This window comes from Symphalangus syndactylus, chromosome 17, assembly GCF_028878055.3.
Source record: "Symphalangus syndactylus isolate Jambi chromosome 17, NHGRI_mSymSyn1-v2.1_pri, whole genome shotgun sequence".
NCBI lineage: Eukaryota > Metazoa > Chordata > Mammalia > Primates > Hylobatidae > Symphalangus > Symphalangus syndactylus.
In genome coordinates, this window is record NC_072439.2 from 16,678,455 (window position 1) to 16,694,039 (window position 15,585).

At 50.5% G+C, this 15,585-nt stretch overlaps 1 protein-coding gene across 3 annotated transcripts in view; it reads left to right on the forward strand.

Annotated features, from left to right (window-relative positions):
- The window catches only part of PPP1R13L (protein phosphatase 1 regulatory subunit 13 like), a 28,495-nt gene extending 19,778 nt beyond the window's left edge, over window positions 1-8,717 (forward strand). For all 3 annotated transcript variants that reach the window (XM_063620698.1, XM_055251118.2, XM_055251119.2), the window contains 5 exons: window positions 1,229-1,360; window positions 1,452-1,585; window positions 1,681-1,847; window positions 4,700-4,899; window positions 8,127-8,717. In XM_063620698.1, coding sequence (XP_063476768.1) covers window positions 1,229-1,360; window positions 1,452-1,585; window positions 1,681-1,847; window positions 4,700-4,899; window positions 8,127-8,165 — 672 coding nt within the window. In that variant the 3' untranslated portion in view covers window positions 8,166-8,717. The remainder of the gene's footprint in view (window positions 1-1,228; window positions 1,361-1,451; window positions 1,586-1,680; window positions 1,848-4,699; window positions 4,900-8,126) is intronic.
- Window positions 8,718-15,585: the final 6,868 nt, after the last annotated feature.

Sequence of the window (15,585 nt, forward strand, 5' to 3'; positions counted from 1 at the left end):
GGAAACTTGAAATAACTGAGCATCTGGGAATTTTGGATTCAGTGGCTGTTGGGATCTCTGAATTCCGGAATCTTAAAATCACTGAAACTCTGGAAACAGCAAAGACCATAATCACAAATGCTATGCACTCACACACTTGGAATAAATAAATGCATTTTTTTCTTTTGAGACTGGGTCTCACTCTGTTGCCCAGGCTAGAGTGCAGTGGCATGATCATGGCTCACTGCAGCCTCCTTCTCCCATTCAAGCAATCCTCCTGCCTCAGCCTCCCAAGTAGCTGGGACCACAGGTGTGAGCCACGATATCAGGCTAATTTTTTATAGAAACTGGGTCTCACTATATTCCCCAAGCTGTTCTTGAACTCCTGGCTCAAGTGATCCTCCCACCTCAGCCTCCCAAAGTTCTAGGATTACAGACATGAGCCGCCTCACCCAGCCCAGAATAAATGAATCTTATGGGAGGAAAATTTAAAATAAGAAAGCACATGAGGCTGGGCACAGTGACTCACACCTGTAATCCTAGCACTTTGGGAGGCTGAGGTGGGTGGATCACCTGAGGTCAGGAGTTCGAGACCAGCCTGGACAATATGGCAAAACCCTGTCTCTACTGAAAATATGAAAATCAGCCAGGCATGGTAGCGAATGCCTGTAATCCCAGCTACTCAGGAGGCTGAGGCAGGAGAATCTCTTGAACCTGGCGGGTGGAGGTTGCAGTGAGCTGAGATCACACCACTGCACTGCACTGCACTCCAGCCTGGGTGACAGAGCGAGACTCCGTCTCAAAAAAAAAAAAAAAAGAGAGAGAGAGAGAAAGAAAAGGAAAACACAAGGAATAATAAAATGCTCAAATTCCAAACATCTGGAATGAACACACCTGGTAACATTTTGTCATGAGTGTCTCATTGCATTCATTATTAACAAAAGAAATGTGAGACTGTGTGAATTGAATAACTGGCTTCCACAATCATTGTTCTGAACTGATAGAATTACTTTGCCACCAATCCCATGGCCCCCCAGCTGTCTCTCAAGTTTCAGGGCCCAAGATTCGGCAGGGAACTGGAGGCCCTAGGAGGAGATCGAAGGCACCCCCTCACCCTATCCCGAGGGAATCCCAGTTCTACCCCTGTCTAGATGGGTGCCACAAGTCCCTGGACCTCTGTTTCCTACTCTAGATCATGGATATACTAACAATTCCTCCAAGTCGCTGACCTCTGCGCCCTGTTCCCCAGGAGATGCGCTCCGTGCTGCGGAAGGCGGGCTCCCCGCGCAAGGCTCGCCGCGCGCGCCTCAACCCTCTGGTGCTGCTCCTGGACGCGGCGCTGACCGGGGAGCTGGAGGTGGTGCAGCAGGCGGTTAAGGAGGTGAGCGCTGCTGAGCGGGAGGTAGGCGCGGTGGGGGCGGAGCAGATGCCAGTCGCCGGACTGAGTCTTCCCCCTCCCCCGATGCACTCAGATGAACGACCCGAGCCAGCCCAACGAGGAGGGCATCACTGCCCTGCACAACGCCATCTGCGGCGCCAACTACTCCATCGTGGACTTTCTCATCACCGCGGGTGCCAATGTCAACTCCCCCGACAGCCACGGCTGGTGAGCCCCGACCCGCGCGGTGGGCTGGGTCCCCCGTGGGCGGACGCGCAGCCTCTCATGCATCGCTCCCCGCAACCCCCCACCCCCACGCCTAGGACACCCTTGCACTGCGCGGCGTCGTGCAACGACACAGTCATCTGCATGGCGCTGGTGCAGCACGGAGCTGCAATCTTCGCCACCACGCTCAGCGACGGCGCCACCGCCTTCGAGAAGTGCGACCCTTATCGCGAGGGTTATGCTGACTGCGCCACCTACTTGGCAGGTGCGAGGCAGGGCTGCTGGCGCCTGGGTACCTGGAGGGTGCGCAAGAGCGGGGAGGGGCGCAATTACCCCCTACTAGGGAGAGGAGAGTGTGGGGCCTGTACCAACCACTTGGCAGGATTGCTGAGGAGGAGAAGGAGGAGGAAGAGGAGGAGGAGGAGGAGGAGGGATGGACCGATTGCGGGGGTGGGGGGACTGTGCCCTCCTAAGGGAAAAGGGGACATGGAGGCTGTACTATGCGAGCTGGACAACTTTGGGGAGGAGAGTGGCTATGAAGATTGATCTGCTCACCTTTCGCATCTTCAAGGGTGAGGAGCTGAACGTTTCAACCCTGCCATCTACCTGGCATAGGGCTCTGGGCAGGTGGGCTCTGCCACTTGTGGGAGAGGCATTGCCACACCCCTGGCAGGTGAGCAGGCTACAGCTGCCAGAAAGGGGCTTGTAGGAAGACACAAGGCTGTACCCTATCTCTCCAGTGGACAGGCTACATCACCTGGTTCCCCGACGGGTGGGGCGAAGTAGGCTGTGCCACAGGGATTGTGCACAGGGTCATTTCACACCTGGAGGAGCCAGTTGTATCTTGGTGTGGGCAAGGAACTTCACGGAGAGTTGGAGTGAGGCAGGTCCTAGGACTTATGGGTGAGACAGAGGGTTATATATTTGAAAGGTGAGCCTGGTCAGGCTACAGGACATTGTAGAGACCCCCTGTCTCTACAAATATTTATTTATTAATTACTATTTTTGAGACAAAGTCTCACTCTATCACCCAGGCTGGAGTGCACTGGCTCAATCTCGGCTCACTGCAACCTCCACCTCCTGGATTCAAGCAATTCTCCGCCTCAGCCTCTTGAGTAGCTGGGACTACAGGTGCTCACCACCATGCCCGACTAATTTCTTGAATTTTTAGGACAGACGGGGTTTCTCGGTGTTGCCCAGGCTGGTCCCGAACTCTTGAGCTTGGGCAATCTGCCCACCTTGGCCTCCCAAAGTGCTAAGATTCAGATGTGAGCCACCACACTTGACAAAATATTTTTATTTATTTATTTATTTATTTATTTATTTATTTTTTGAGACAGAGTCTTGCTATGTCACCCAGGCTGGAGTGCAATGGCGCCATAGCTCACTGTAACCTCTGCCTCCTGGGTGAAAGTGATTCTCTTGCCTCAGACTCCCGAGTAGCTGGGATTACAGGCAAGTGCCACCACGTCCCGCTAACTTTTTTTTATTTTTGTATTTTAGCAGAGACGGGGTTTGCCATGTTGGCCAGGCTAGTCTCGAACCCCTGACCTCAGGTGATTCGCCTGCCTTGGCCTCCCAAAGTGCTGTGATTATAGGTGTGAGCTACTCTGCCTGGCCTACCAAATATTTAATAATAATATAAAGAATCAGGAGGAGGCTGAGGCAGGAGGATTGCTTGAATCTGGAAGTTCCAGGCTGCAGTGAGCTTGATCTCACCACTGCACTCCCGCAGCCTGGGTGGCAGAGTGAGACCTTGTCTGGAAAAAAAAAAAAAAGAAAAGCAAAAGAAAGAAAGAAAAGAAAGCCAGGCGCGGTGGCTCACGCCTGTAATCCTAGCACTTTGGGAGGCTCGAGGCGGGCGGATTGCCTGAGCTCAGGATTTCCAAACCAGCCTGGGCAACATGGTGAAACCCCGTCTCTACTAAAAATACAAAAAATTTAGCCGAGTGTGGCGGCGTGCGCCTGTAGTCCCGGCTACTCTGGAGGCTGAGGCAGGAGAATTGCTGGAACCCGGGAGGCGGAGGTTGCAGTGAGCCGAAATCACACCACTGCACTCAAGCCTGGGCGACAGAGCAAGACTCCGTCTCCAAAAAAGAAAAGAAAAGAAGAAAGAGGCAGATGAGCCAACTTAAAGGACCCTATCATTCAAGGAAGGTGCGAATCTTCCTTAGAGGCTGTACCACTTAAGCTAAGCACCAGGGTAAGGCAAAAGACTGGACCTCTAGGGTTGACACGGGGATTCAGCAATGTACGAGAAGGAAATGGAGGGCCAGGCCAGGTGGCTCACTCTCGTAATCCCAGCACTTTGGGAGGCCGAGGCGGGTGGATCACTTCAGGTCAGGAGTTTGATACCAGCCTGACCGACATTGTGAAACCCCGTCTCTACTAAAGATACAAAAATTGGCCAGGCATGGTGGCACACGCCTGTAATCCCAGCTACTTGGAAGGCTGAGGCAGGAGAATCGCTGGAACTCGGGAGGCGGAGGTTGCAGTGAGACCGCACCGTTGCACTCCTGCCTGGGTGACAAGAGCGAAATTCTACCTCAAAAAAAAAAAAAAGCCAGGCGCAGTGGTGGCTCACGCCTGTAATCTCAGCACTTTGGGAGGCCGAGGTGGGCGGATCATGAGGTCAGGAGATCGAGACCATCCTGGCTAACACGGTGAAACACTGACTCTACTAAAAATACCAAAAATTAGCAGGGCGTGGTGGCGGGCCCCTGTAGTCCCAGCTACTCGGGAGGCTGAGGCAGGAGAATGGTGTGAACCCGGGAGGTGGAGGTTGCAGTGAGCCGAGATTGCGCCACTGCACTCCAGCGAGTGCAGTGACAGAGCGAGACTCCGTCTCAAAAAAAAAAGGAAATGGGAGCCTCTGACCCTGCCTCGGGAGTGGGTGGCCCACCGGTATGCCTCCCCCAATTTCCTCGAATGCTCAAAGATGGCCAGTCCCCGCATCTGACTCCAGCTCCTGTTCCCATCCGTAGCCATGGGCACACACATTTCAGGTGGTTGCTGGGACAGGCGCCAAATTCCAGGGTCTGTCCTGGTCCCCACGTGGCCCCTGTTCCTGGACCCCCTGGGCCAGGCTCTCACTTTCCCGTCCGTGGCATGTTTCAGACGTTGAGCAGAGTATGGGGCTGATGAACAGCGGGGCGGTGTACGCTCTCTGGGACTACAGCGCCGAGTTCGGGGACGAGCTGTCCTTCCGAGAGGGCGAGTCGGTCACCGTGCTGCGGAGGGACGGGCCGGAGGAGACCGACTGGTGGTGGGCCGCGCTGCACGGCCAGGAGGGCTACGTGCCACGGAACTACTTCGGGGTGAGCCCACGGGACATGTCATGGGGATCTCCCGACGGTTGGGGAAAAGGAGGATCCCACAGGAAAAAGAAGAGGCGCGGCCGGGCGCGGTGGCTGAAGCCTGTAATCCCAGCACTTTGGGAGGCCGAGGCGGGCGGATCACGAGGTCAGGAAATCGAGACCATCCTGGCTAACACGGTGAAACCCCGTCTCTACTAAAAATACAAAAAATTAGCCGGGCGTGTTGGCGGGCGCCTGTAGTCCCAGCTACTCGGGAGGCTGAGGCAAGAGAATGGCGTGAACCCGGGAGGTGGAGCTTGCAGTGAGCCGAGATTGCGCCACTGCACTCCAGCCTGGGCGACAAAGACTCCGTCTCAAAAAAAAAAAAAAAAAGAAAGAAAAAGAAGAGGCGACAGGGAAACGGTTATATTGGGCGAGGGAGGTCAGAAAAGCTCATTATTTTTCAAGGGGAGGAGACGAAAAGTCCTTTATATTTAATAGTAATGTCGGGGGTAAGGGTCCCTTATAGTTAGGGGAGTAGGTGAGGAAGAGCCCTTTATTTTATTTTTAAATTTATATTATGTATGTATTTATTTATTTATTTATTTATTTATTTATTTATTTTGAGACGGAGTCTCGCTCTGTCGCCCAGGCTGGAGTGCAGTGGCGCAATCTCGGCTCACTGCAAGCTCCGCTTCCCGGGTTCACGCCATTCTCCTGCCTCAGCCTCTCTGAGTAGCTGGGACTACAGGCGCCCGCCACCACGCCCGGCTAATTTTTTGTATTTTTAGTAGAGACGGGGTTTCACCGTGGTCTCGATCTCCTGACCTCGTGATCCGCCCGCCTCGGTCTCCCAAAGTGCTGAGATTACAAGCGTGAGCCACCGCGCCCGGCCTTTTTATTTTATTTATTTATTTATTTCTGAGACAGTCTCGCTCTGTCGCCCACGCTGGAGTGCAATGGCGCCATCTCTGCTCACTGCAACCTCCGCCCCCCGGGCTCAACCAGTTCTCCTGCCTGGGATTACAGGCGCCCACCACCACCACGCCTGGCTACTTTTTGTATTTTTAGTAGAGAGGGGGTTTCACCATGTTGGCCAGGCTGGATTTGATCTCCTGACCTCAAATGATCCGCCTGCCTTGGTCTCCCAAAGTACTGAGATTACAGGCATGAGCCACCGCTCCTGGCCAATTTGTATTTATTTATTTGAGATAGAGTCTTACTTTGTCACCCAGACTGGAGTACAGTGATAAGATGTGGGGTCACTGCAACCTCTGCCTCCTGGGCTCAAGTGATCCTCCCTCCTTGGCCTCCGGAGTAGCTGGGATGACAGGCGTGTGCCACCACGCACGGCTAATTTTTTTTTTTTTTTTTTTTTTTTTTGCATTTTTAGTAGACAGGGTTTCCATCATGTTGGCCGGGTTGGTCTCGAACTCCTGACCTCAGGTGACCTGCCTGCCTCAGCCTCCCAAAGTCCTGGGATTACAGGCATGAGCCACCGCACTTGGCTGGAAGCGCCCTTTATAGAGCTGTCAGGATGTAGGGTGCTCACCGGTAATGCCTTACTAGTTATTTAATTGGTTTCTGCTCAATCCAATGTTTTTATTGTCATCCCTGATTGTATTGGTGGAGAGGTTAAAGAATAATCCATTTTAGCCAAGGGAAGCGACGAAGAAGAATCTCATTTTAATAATGGTGGGTGGAGTTAAAGAATTGTAGATTAAGGCTGGGAGAGGGCAAAAGACTGGACCTCTATGGCTGACAGGGGGATTCAGCAATGTACGAGAAGGAAATGGAGGGCTGGGCCAGGTGGCTCACACCTGTAATCCCAGCACTGTGGGAGGCCGAGGTGGGCAGATCTCCTGAGGTCAGGAGTTCAGGACCAGCCTGGCCAACATGGTGAAACTCCATCTCTACTAAAAATACAAAAAAAAAAAAGTTAGCCAGGCGTGGTGGCAGGCACCTGTAATCCCAGCTAATTAGGAGACTGACGCAGGAGAATTGCTTGAGCCTGGGAGACTGATCCTGCAGTGAGCCCTGATGGTGCCACTGCACTCCAGCCTGGGTGACAGAGTGAGACTCTGTCTTTAAAAAGTATATATATATATATATATATATATATATATATATATATATATATATATATAAAACAGGTGGAGAGGCTGGGCGCGGTGGCTCACGCCTGTAATCCCAACACTTTGGGAAGCTGAGGTGGGCGGATCACGAGGTCAAGAGATCGAGACCATCCTGGCCAATATGGTGAAACCCCATCTCTGCTAAAAATACAAAAATTAGCTGGGCGTGGTGGTTTGTGCCTGTAGTCCCAGCTACTCGGGAGGCTAAGGCAGGAGAATCACTTGAACCTGGGAAGCAGAGGTTGCAGTGAGCTGAGATTGCGCCACGGCACTCCAGCCTGGCAACGGAGTAAGATGCCGTCTCAAAAAACAAACAAACAAACAAACAAAAACAGGTGGAGAGGAAGCTTTTATTACACTGCATTGGGCAGAATGAGGAGAAATCCATTAATAAAATTATAGTGAAACTGAGGAAAATTCTCTATTAGGGTTAAGGGAGAAGACAAGGAAGATTCCGTTACATTCCTGAGAGGGGAGTTTTTTTATTTTGTGGGTTTGTGTGTGTGTGTGTGTGTTTTGTTTTTTGAGACACAGCCTCAGCTCTATCACCCAGGCTGGAGTGCAGTGGTGTGATCTTGGCTCACTGCAATCTCCACCTCCCAGATTCAAGTGATTCTCCTGCCTCAGCCTCCCGAGTAGCTGGGATTACAGGCATGCACCACCACACCCAGCTAATTTTTTGTATTTTTAGTAGAGATGGATTTCACCATGTTGCCCAGGCTTGTCTTGAACTCCTGAGCTCAGGTGATCCACCCACCTTGGCCTCCCAAAGTGCTGGGATTACAGGCGTGAGCCACCACGCCCGGCCCTGAGGGGAGATTTTTAAAATATGGATGTGGGACCCAAAAAGACAACCAAGGTGTTAGAGAGAGGTGGGCTTCTCCTTGTGGCAGTTAGGAGAGACTGGAAATATTCCATTTCATCAATGGAGGCTCTGATTGGAAGGTTCCATCTGGTTCTTGGAGGTGACACAGAACTTGGATTCTGGAGCAGTTTAGGAGGTGCTGAGAGGTCCCCTTAGGAAGGGGTGGGCGGATAGAGACAGGCAGCGGATTTGCGTGTGGGATGAGGAAGTGGGAGCTCCTGATGTCTGAAGATCCTGTCTCTCCCCAGCTGTTCCCCAGGGTGAAGCCTCAAAGGAGTAAAGTCTAGCAGGATAGAAGGAGGTTTCTGAGGCCGACAGAAACAAGCATTCCTGCCTTCCCTCCAGACCTGTCCCTCTGTTTTTTGCTGTCTTTATCTGCACCCCTCACCCTGCTGGTGGTGGTCCTCGCCACTGGTTCTCTCTTCTCCCGGAAGTCCAGGGGAGAAGGAGGGCCCCAGCCTTAAGTTTAGGAATCTGCCTTAGCCTTGGGAGGTCTGGGAGGGGCTGGAAATCACTGGGGACAGGAAACCACTTCCTTTTGCCAAATCAGATCCCGTCCAAAGTGCCTCCCATACCTACCACCACCATCACATCCCCCAGCAAGCCAGCCACCTGCCCAGCCGGGCCTGGGATGGGCGACCACACCACTGAATATTCCTGGGAGTCACCGCTGACTCCATCTCTCCCAGCAGTCTTGGGGTCTGGGCGGGAAACATTGGTCTCTACCAGGATCCCTGCCCCACCTCTCCCCAATTAAGTGCCTTCACACAGCACTGGTTTAATGTTTATAAACAAAATAGGGAAACTTTCCTTATAAATAAAAGTAGTTTGCACAGAAATTGACTTTCTTCTCTTTTGATTCTGTTTTGACTTAATGCGTGCTCATCATTGTGGTTATGATTTTTGGCAAAGCAGTCTGAAAGTAGCCCTTTCTTCTTCTTCTTCTTTTTTTTTTTGATCTAGCTTTATTGCCCAGGCTGGGGTACAATAGTAGCGCAATCTCAGCTCACTGCAACCTCCGCCTCCTGAGTTCAAGTGATTCTCCTGCCTCAGCCTCCTGAGTAGCTGGGATTACAGGCATCCGCCACCACACCTGGCTAATTTTTGTACTTTCAGTAGAGATGGGGTTTCACCATGTTGGCAAGGCTGGTCTTGAACTCTTGACCTCAGGTAATCCACATACCTCGGCCTTCCAAAGTGCTGGGATTACAGGCCATTAGCCACCATGCACAGCCTGAAAGTAGCCCTTTCTAAGGGATTCTTTTCACACAAGTCTAATCCTTTATTTTATATTTTGGATTCTTCTTTTGTGTCCTTTAGTTTCAAGTATATGCCTGATAATTCTATCACCTGAAATTTGGAGGCAGCTAATCCTATAGTTTGTTGTATCTGCTGGTTCTCACTCATGGTGGGCTGTTTCCTTGTGTGTTGAAATTGTATGTTGAGAGGCCGGGCGCCGTGGTTCACGCCTGTAATCCCAGCATTTCGGGAGGCCGAGACAGGTGGATCACCTGAGGTCAGGAGTTCCAGACCATCCTGGCCAACATGGTGAAACCTCATCTCTACTAAAAAACACAAAAATTAGCCTGGTGTGGTGGTAGGTGCCTGTAGTTCCAGCTACTTGGGAGGCTGAGGCAGGAGAATCTGTTAAACCCGGGAGGCAGAAGTTGTGGTGAGCCGAGATTGCACCATTGTACTCCGGCCTGGGCTACAAGAGCAAAACTCCCTCTCAGACAAACAAACAAAAATCTCTGCCAGCTTGGACAACATAGGGAGACCTCGTCTCTATCAAAAATAAAAAAATTAAGCCGGGTGCGTGGCTCACGCCTGTAATCCCAGCAATTTGGGAGGCTGAGGCAGATGGATCACCTGAGGTCAGGAGTTCGGGACCAGTCTGACCAATATGGTGAAACCCGGTGTCTACTAAAAATACAAAAATTAGCCCGCTGTGGTGGTGTGCACCTGTAATCCCAGCTACTTGGGGGGCTGAGAAAGGAGAATCACTTGAACCCGGGAGGTGGAGGTTGCAGTAAACCGAGATCACGCTACTGCACTCCAGCCTGGGTGACAGAGCAAGACTCTGAAAAAAAAAAAAAGAAAAGTCGGGCGCTGTGGCTCACGCCTGTAATCCCAGCACTTTGGGAGGCCGAGGTGGGTGGATCACCTGAGGTCAGGAGTTCGAAACCAGCGTGGCCAACATGGTGAAACCCCCTTTCTACTAAAAATACAAAAATTAGCCGGGCATGGTGGCGCGCGCCTGTCCCAGCTACTCGGGGGGCTGAGGCAGGAGAATCGCTCGAATCCTGGAGACGGAGGTTGCAGTGAGCCGATATCGTGTCACTGCACTCCAGCCCGGTGACAGAGGGAGACTCCATCTCAAAAAAAAAAGTTAGCTGGGCGTGATGGCATGTGCCTGTAATCCCAGCTACTCAGGAAGCTGAGACAGGAGAATCACTGGAACCCAGGAGGCAGAGAGGCTGCCGTGAGCCAAGATAGCACCATTGCACTCCAGCCCGGGCAACAAGAGGGAAACTCCGTCACAAAAATATAATAATAAATAAATAAATAAAAAATTAGCTGGGCGTGGTAACGTACACCTGAGGTGCCAGCTACTCAGGAAGCCGAGGTGGAAGGATCACTTGAGCTCGGGAGGTAGAAGCTGCAGTGAGCTGTGATCATGCCACTGCATTCCAGCCTCGGCCACAGAATAGACTTTGTCTCAAAATAATTTTTAAAAATGAAAAATAAATAAAGGCCAGGAGCCATAGCTCACGCCTGTAATCCCAGCACTTTGGGAGGCCCAGGCGGGTGGATCATGAGGTCAGGAGTTCAAGACCAGCCCGGCCAAGATGGTGAAACCCTGTCTCCACTAAAAATACAAAAAATTAGCCGGGCATGGTGGTGGGCATCTGTAATCTCAGCTACTCAGGAGGCTGAGGCAGAAGAATCGCTTGAACCCGGGAGGTGGAGGTTGCAGTGAGCTGAGATCGCGCCACTGCACTCCAGCCTGGGTGACAGAGCGAGACTCAGTCTCAAAAAAATAAAAATAAATAAAAATAAATAAATAAAACCAAACCTCTGCACTCTGTGATTCATCATGAGAGAGATAATGATTCAAATAAAATATATTGCTATGATGACTGTTTCCAAATTGCTAACATGGTTTGTGATCAATTTTTCGTTTGTCAAATTCATAATCCTGTGAATATGACCTTATATGGTAAAACGGAGGTTGCAAGTGTGCTGACCTTCAGGATCTGAAAATGGAAGGATAATCCTGGAGTATCTGAGTGAGCCCTAAACCTGGTCTCCAGTGTTCTTTTTTTTTTTTTTTGAGATGGAGTCTTGCATTGTCATCCAGGCTGGAGGGTAGTGGTGCGATCTCGTCTCACTGCAACCTCTGCCTCCCAGGTTCAAGCGATTCTCCTGCCTCAGCCTCTCAAGTAGCTGGGATTACAGGTGCCTGCCACCATGCCCAGCTACTTTTTTGTATTTTTTGTAGAGACGGGGCTTCACTGTGTTGGCCAGGCTGGTCTCAAACTCCTGACCTCGTGATCCGCCTGCCTTGGCCTCCCAAAGTGCTGGGATTACAGGCTTCAGCCACCGTGCCTGGCTCCAATGTTCTTCTAAGAGGAAGATTGGATAGGAAGACAGAGACAGGCCATGTGACACTTGAGCCAGAGGCTAGCTGCCAGCTTTGACGGTTAAGGAAGGGGTTCCGAGCCAAGGAATGCAAGGAATGCAAAGAATTTGGCTCTAGAAACTGAAAAAGACAAGGAAATGATTCTCCCATGGAGCCTCCCAGGAGAACACAGTGCAACCTAGCAGGAACGGTCCTCGCACTCCCCCCAAACCCCACTTTAGTTTTTTTTTCCTCTAGTGATCGCCATTTTTTTTTTATTTTATTTTTTTGAGATGAGTCTCACTCATGGCTCACTGCAGTCTCAACTTCCCAGGCTTAAATGATCCTCCCGCCTCAGCCTCCCAAGTAGCTGGGACTACAGGCAGCACATCCCACTAATATCTCTCTTTTTTAAAAAAATTTTCCATAGAGACAGGATCTCACTGTGTTGCCCAGGCTGGCCTTGAATTCCTGGGCTCAAGTGATCCTCCTGCCTTGGCCTCCCAAAGTGCTGGGAATATAGACATGATCCACTGCACCCAACCAACATTGGATTGATATTCTCCTAAATTCTCCAAATTTTTCTCCCATTAAGGGACATAGTGCTGTTTATTAGATGGGTAATATCATAGGTAATTCGACTTGGAGCATGGAGTTTATTCAAATTGTGTATCTTGACAATTTTAGTATTGGCTGAAGTAGCATGACAATCTAGGAGAGTATTTCCTTGGTATTTAATTCATGTTCTGCTTGGTTTAGCAGTTTTATAAACCAGCCTAGGCCTTGCACAGTGGCTCATGCCTGTAATCCCAGCGCTTTGGGAGGCCAAGGCAGGTGGATCACCTGAGGTCAGGAGTTCGAGACCAGCCTGGCCAACATGGTGAAACCCCCATCTCTACTAAAAATACAAAAAAAAAAAAAAAAAATAGCCGGCTGCGGTGGCTCACGCTTGTAATCTCAGCACTTTGGGAGGCCGAGGCGGGCGGATCACGAGGTCAGGAGATCGAGACCACGGTGAAACCCCGTCTCTACTAAAAATACAAAAAATTAGCCGGGCGTGGTGGCGGGCGCCTGTAGTCCCAGCTACTCTGAGAGGCTGAGGCAGGAGAATGGCGTGAACCCGGGAGGCGGAGCTTGCAGTGAGCTGAGATTGCGCCACTGCACTCCACCCTGGGTGACACAGCAAGACTCCGTCTCAAAAAAGAAAAAAAAAAAAATAGCCAAGCATGGTGGTGGGCGCCTGTAATCCCAGCTACTGGGGAGGCTGAGGCAGGAGAATCGCTTGAAACCGGGAGGCGGAGGTTGTGGTGAGCCAAGATTGTGCCACTGCAATCCAGCTTGGGCAACAAGAGTGAAAATCCATCTCAAAAATAATAATAATAAAATAAAATATAAACCAGTCAGTTTCTTCATTAGAGTTCTGGGAATTCTTATCCAGTCCAAACAATATGATCCTAAAATTTATCCGAAACCTATATTCAGGCTGGGTACAGTGGCTCACGCTGGTAATCCCAGCATTTTGGGAGGCCAAGGGGTGCAGATCTCTTAAGCCCAGGAGTTCAAGACCAGCCTGGGCAATGTGGCGGAACCATGTCTCTACTAAAAATACAAAAAATCAGCTAGGCGTGGTGGTGCGCACCTACAGTCCCAGCTACTCAGGAGGCTGAGGTGAGAGGATCACTTAAGCCTGGGAAGTTGAGGCTGCACTGAGCCGTGTTCTCACCACTGCACTCCAGCTGGAGCAATAGAAGTGAGAATCTGTCTCAAAAAAAAAAAAAGAGAGAGAGAAAAGAAACCTTTATGCAACAGTGCTTGTCAGGGTCCTTTCCATCCTTTCTCTCTTTCTCCCTTTTTCTCTCTCTTTCTCTCTCTCTCTCTTTCTCTCTTTCCTTCTTTATTCCTTTTTGAGACGGAGTCTGTTGCCCAGGATGGAAAGCAATGGCGCGATCTTGGCTTACTGTAACATCTACCTCCCAGGTTCAAGCCATTCTTCAGCCTCAGCCTCCCAAGTAGCTGGGACTACAGACATGTGTCACCACGCCCGGCTAATTTTTGTATTTTTAGTAGAGAGGGGGTTTCACCATGTTGGCCAGTCTGGTCTCCAACTCCTGACCTCAAGTGATCCGCCCGCCTCGCATCACAAAGTGCTGGGATTATAGGCGTGAGCTGTCACTCCTGCCATGGAGCTGACTTTTTTTTTTTGAGACAGAGTTTCACTCTTGTTGCCCAGGCTGGAGTGCAATGGCGTGATCTCGGCTCAGAGTTAACCTCTGCCTCCCAGATTCAAGCGATTCTCCTGCTTCAGCCTCCTGAGTAGTTGGGATTACAGGCATGCGACACCACACCCGGCTAATTTTTGCATTTTTAATAGAGATGAGGTTTCACTGTGTTGGTAACGCTGGTCTCGAACTCCTGACCTCACATGATCCACCTGCCCCAGCCTCCCAAAGTGCTGAGATTACAGGCGTGAGCCCCGGCGCCCAGCCAGGAGCTGACTTTCTAAACAAAATAAATAAGTAAAATATTCAGCATGTCACATGGTTAAATGAGCTCTCAAGAACAATAAAGCAGGGAAGGGGGATACAGTGTGTGTGTGTGTGTGTGTGTGTGTGTGTGTGTGTGTGTGTGTGTGTCTAGGGGGTAGGTTTAATTTGGTGGTCAGGAAGCCCTCATTGAGAAGGTGACTTTTTTTTTTTTTTTAAGACAGAGTCTTGCTTTGTCACCCAGGCTGGAGTACAGTGGCATGATCTTGGCTTACTGCAGCCTCTGCCTCCCGGGTTCCAGCGATTCTCTTGCCTCAGCCTCCCAGGTAGCTGGGATTACAGATGCATGCCACTATTCCTGGCTTTTTAAAATTTTTTTATTTTTATTTTTTATTTTATTTTTATTTTAATTTTTTTCTTGAGATGGAGTCTCGCTCTGTCGTCCAGGCTGGAGTGCAGTGGCGCAATCTCGGCTCACTGCAAGCTCCGCCTCCCGGGTTCACGCCATTCTCCTGCCTCAGCCTCTCAGAGTAGCTGGGACTACAGGCGCCCGCCACCACGCCCGGCTAACTTTTTTTGTATTTTTAGTAGAGACGGGGTTTCACCGTGGTCTCGATCTCCTGACCTCGTGATCCGCCCGCCTCGGCCTCCCAAAGTGCTGGGATTACAAGGGTGAGCCACTGCGCCCGGCCTATTTTTTTTTTTTTTATTTTTAGTAGAGATAGGGCTTCACCATGTTGACCAGGCTGGTTTTGAACTCCTGACCTCATGATCCATCTGCCTTGGACTCCCAAAGTGCTGAGATTACAGGCTTGAGCCACCGCGCCCGGCCTGCAAAGCCATTTCTAACTCTTGGGCCCAGAAAGGATCACCAATTTCCCTGTCATTCTCCGTTAGACTATTCGCTACTGAGACGATTTTTTTTTTTTTTTTTTTTTTTGAGACGAGTTGGAGGGGCGAGGGTTCTCGCTATCTTGCTCAAGCTGATCTCGAACTCCTGGGTTCGATCAATACTCAGACAATCTTGGCAGGCGCAGGAGGACCAAATTCTTTTTTTTTTTTTTTTTTTTTTTTTTTCAAATGAGTTGGTTTAATTTCAGGTGATACAAAGTTTAGGGTAGAACAAGGACCAAAGAGCAGACTGGCAAGATTCTGAGCTGGTTTTACTTTAAATTCACAGTTATGGTAGGAATGACTTAGTGAAAACAACTAAAGAGATGATGAGCCACTGTAAGATTTTTTTTTTTTTTTTTTTTTTTTTGAGACGAGTTGGAGGAGCGAGGGTTCTCGCTATCTTGCTCAAGCTGATCTCGAACTCCTGGGTTCGATCAATACTCAGACAACCTTGGCAGGCGCAGGAGGACCAAATTCAAGTGAATGAGATCGAGTCTCTCGGCTCTCTCCCTTCCATGTTTTCTTTTTGATTGGCCCTCCACGATACTCAGTGACGCCTCTCGCACCGCCTCTCCCGAGAGTCAGCAGCCCTCGCTTTTCCGTGCGCACGCGCAGTATCCCGATTGGCTCTGCCCTGGCGGATTGACGGGCAGGTCAGCCAATGGTCTCGTAATGTAGGTGGAGCGAGCCCTCGAGGATGTCCACGAC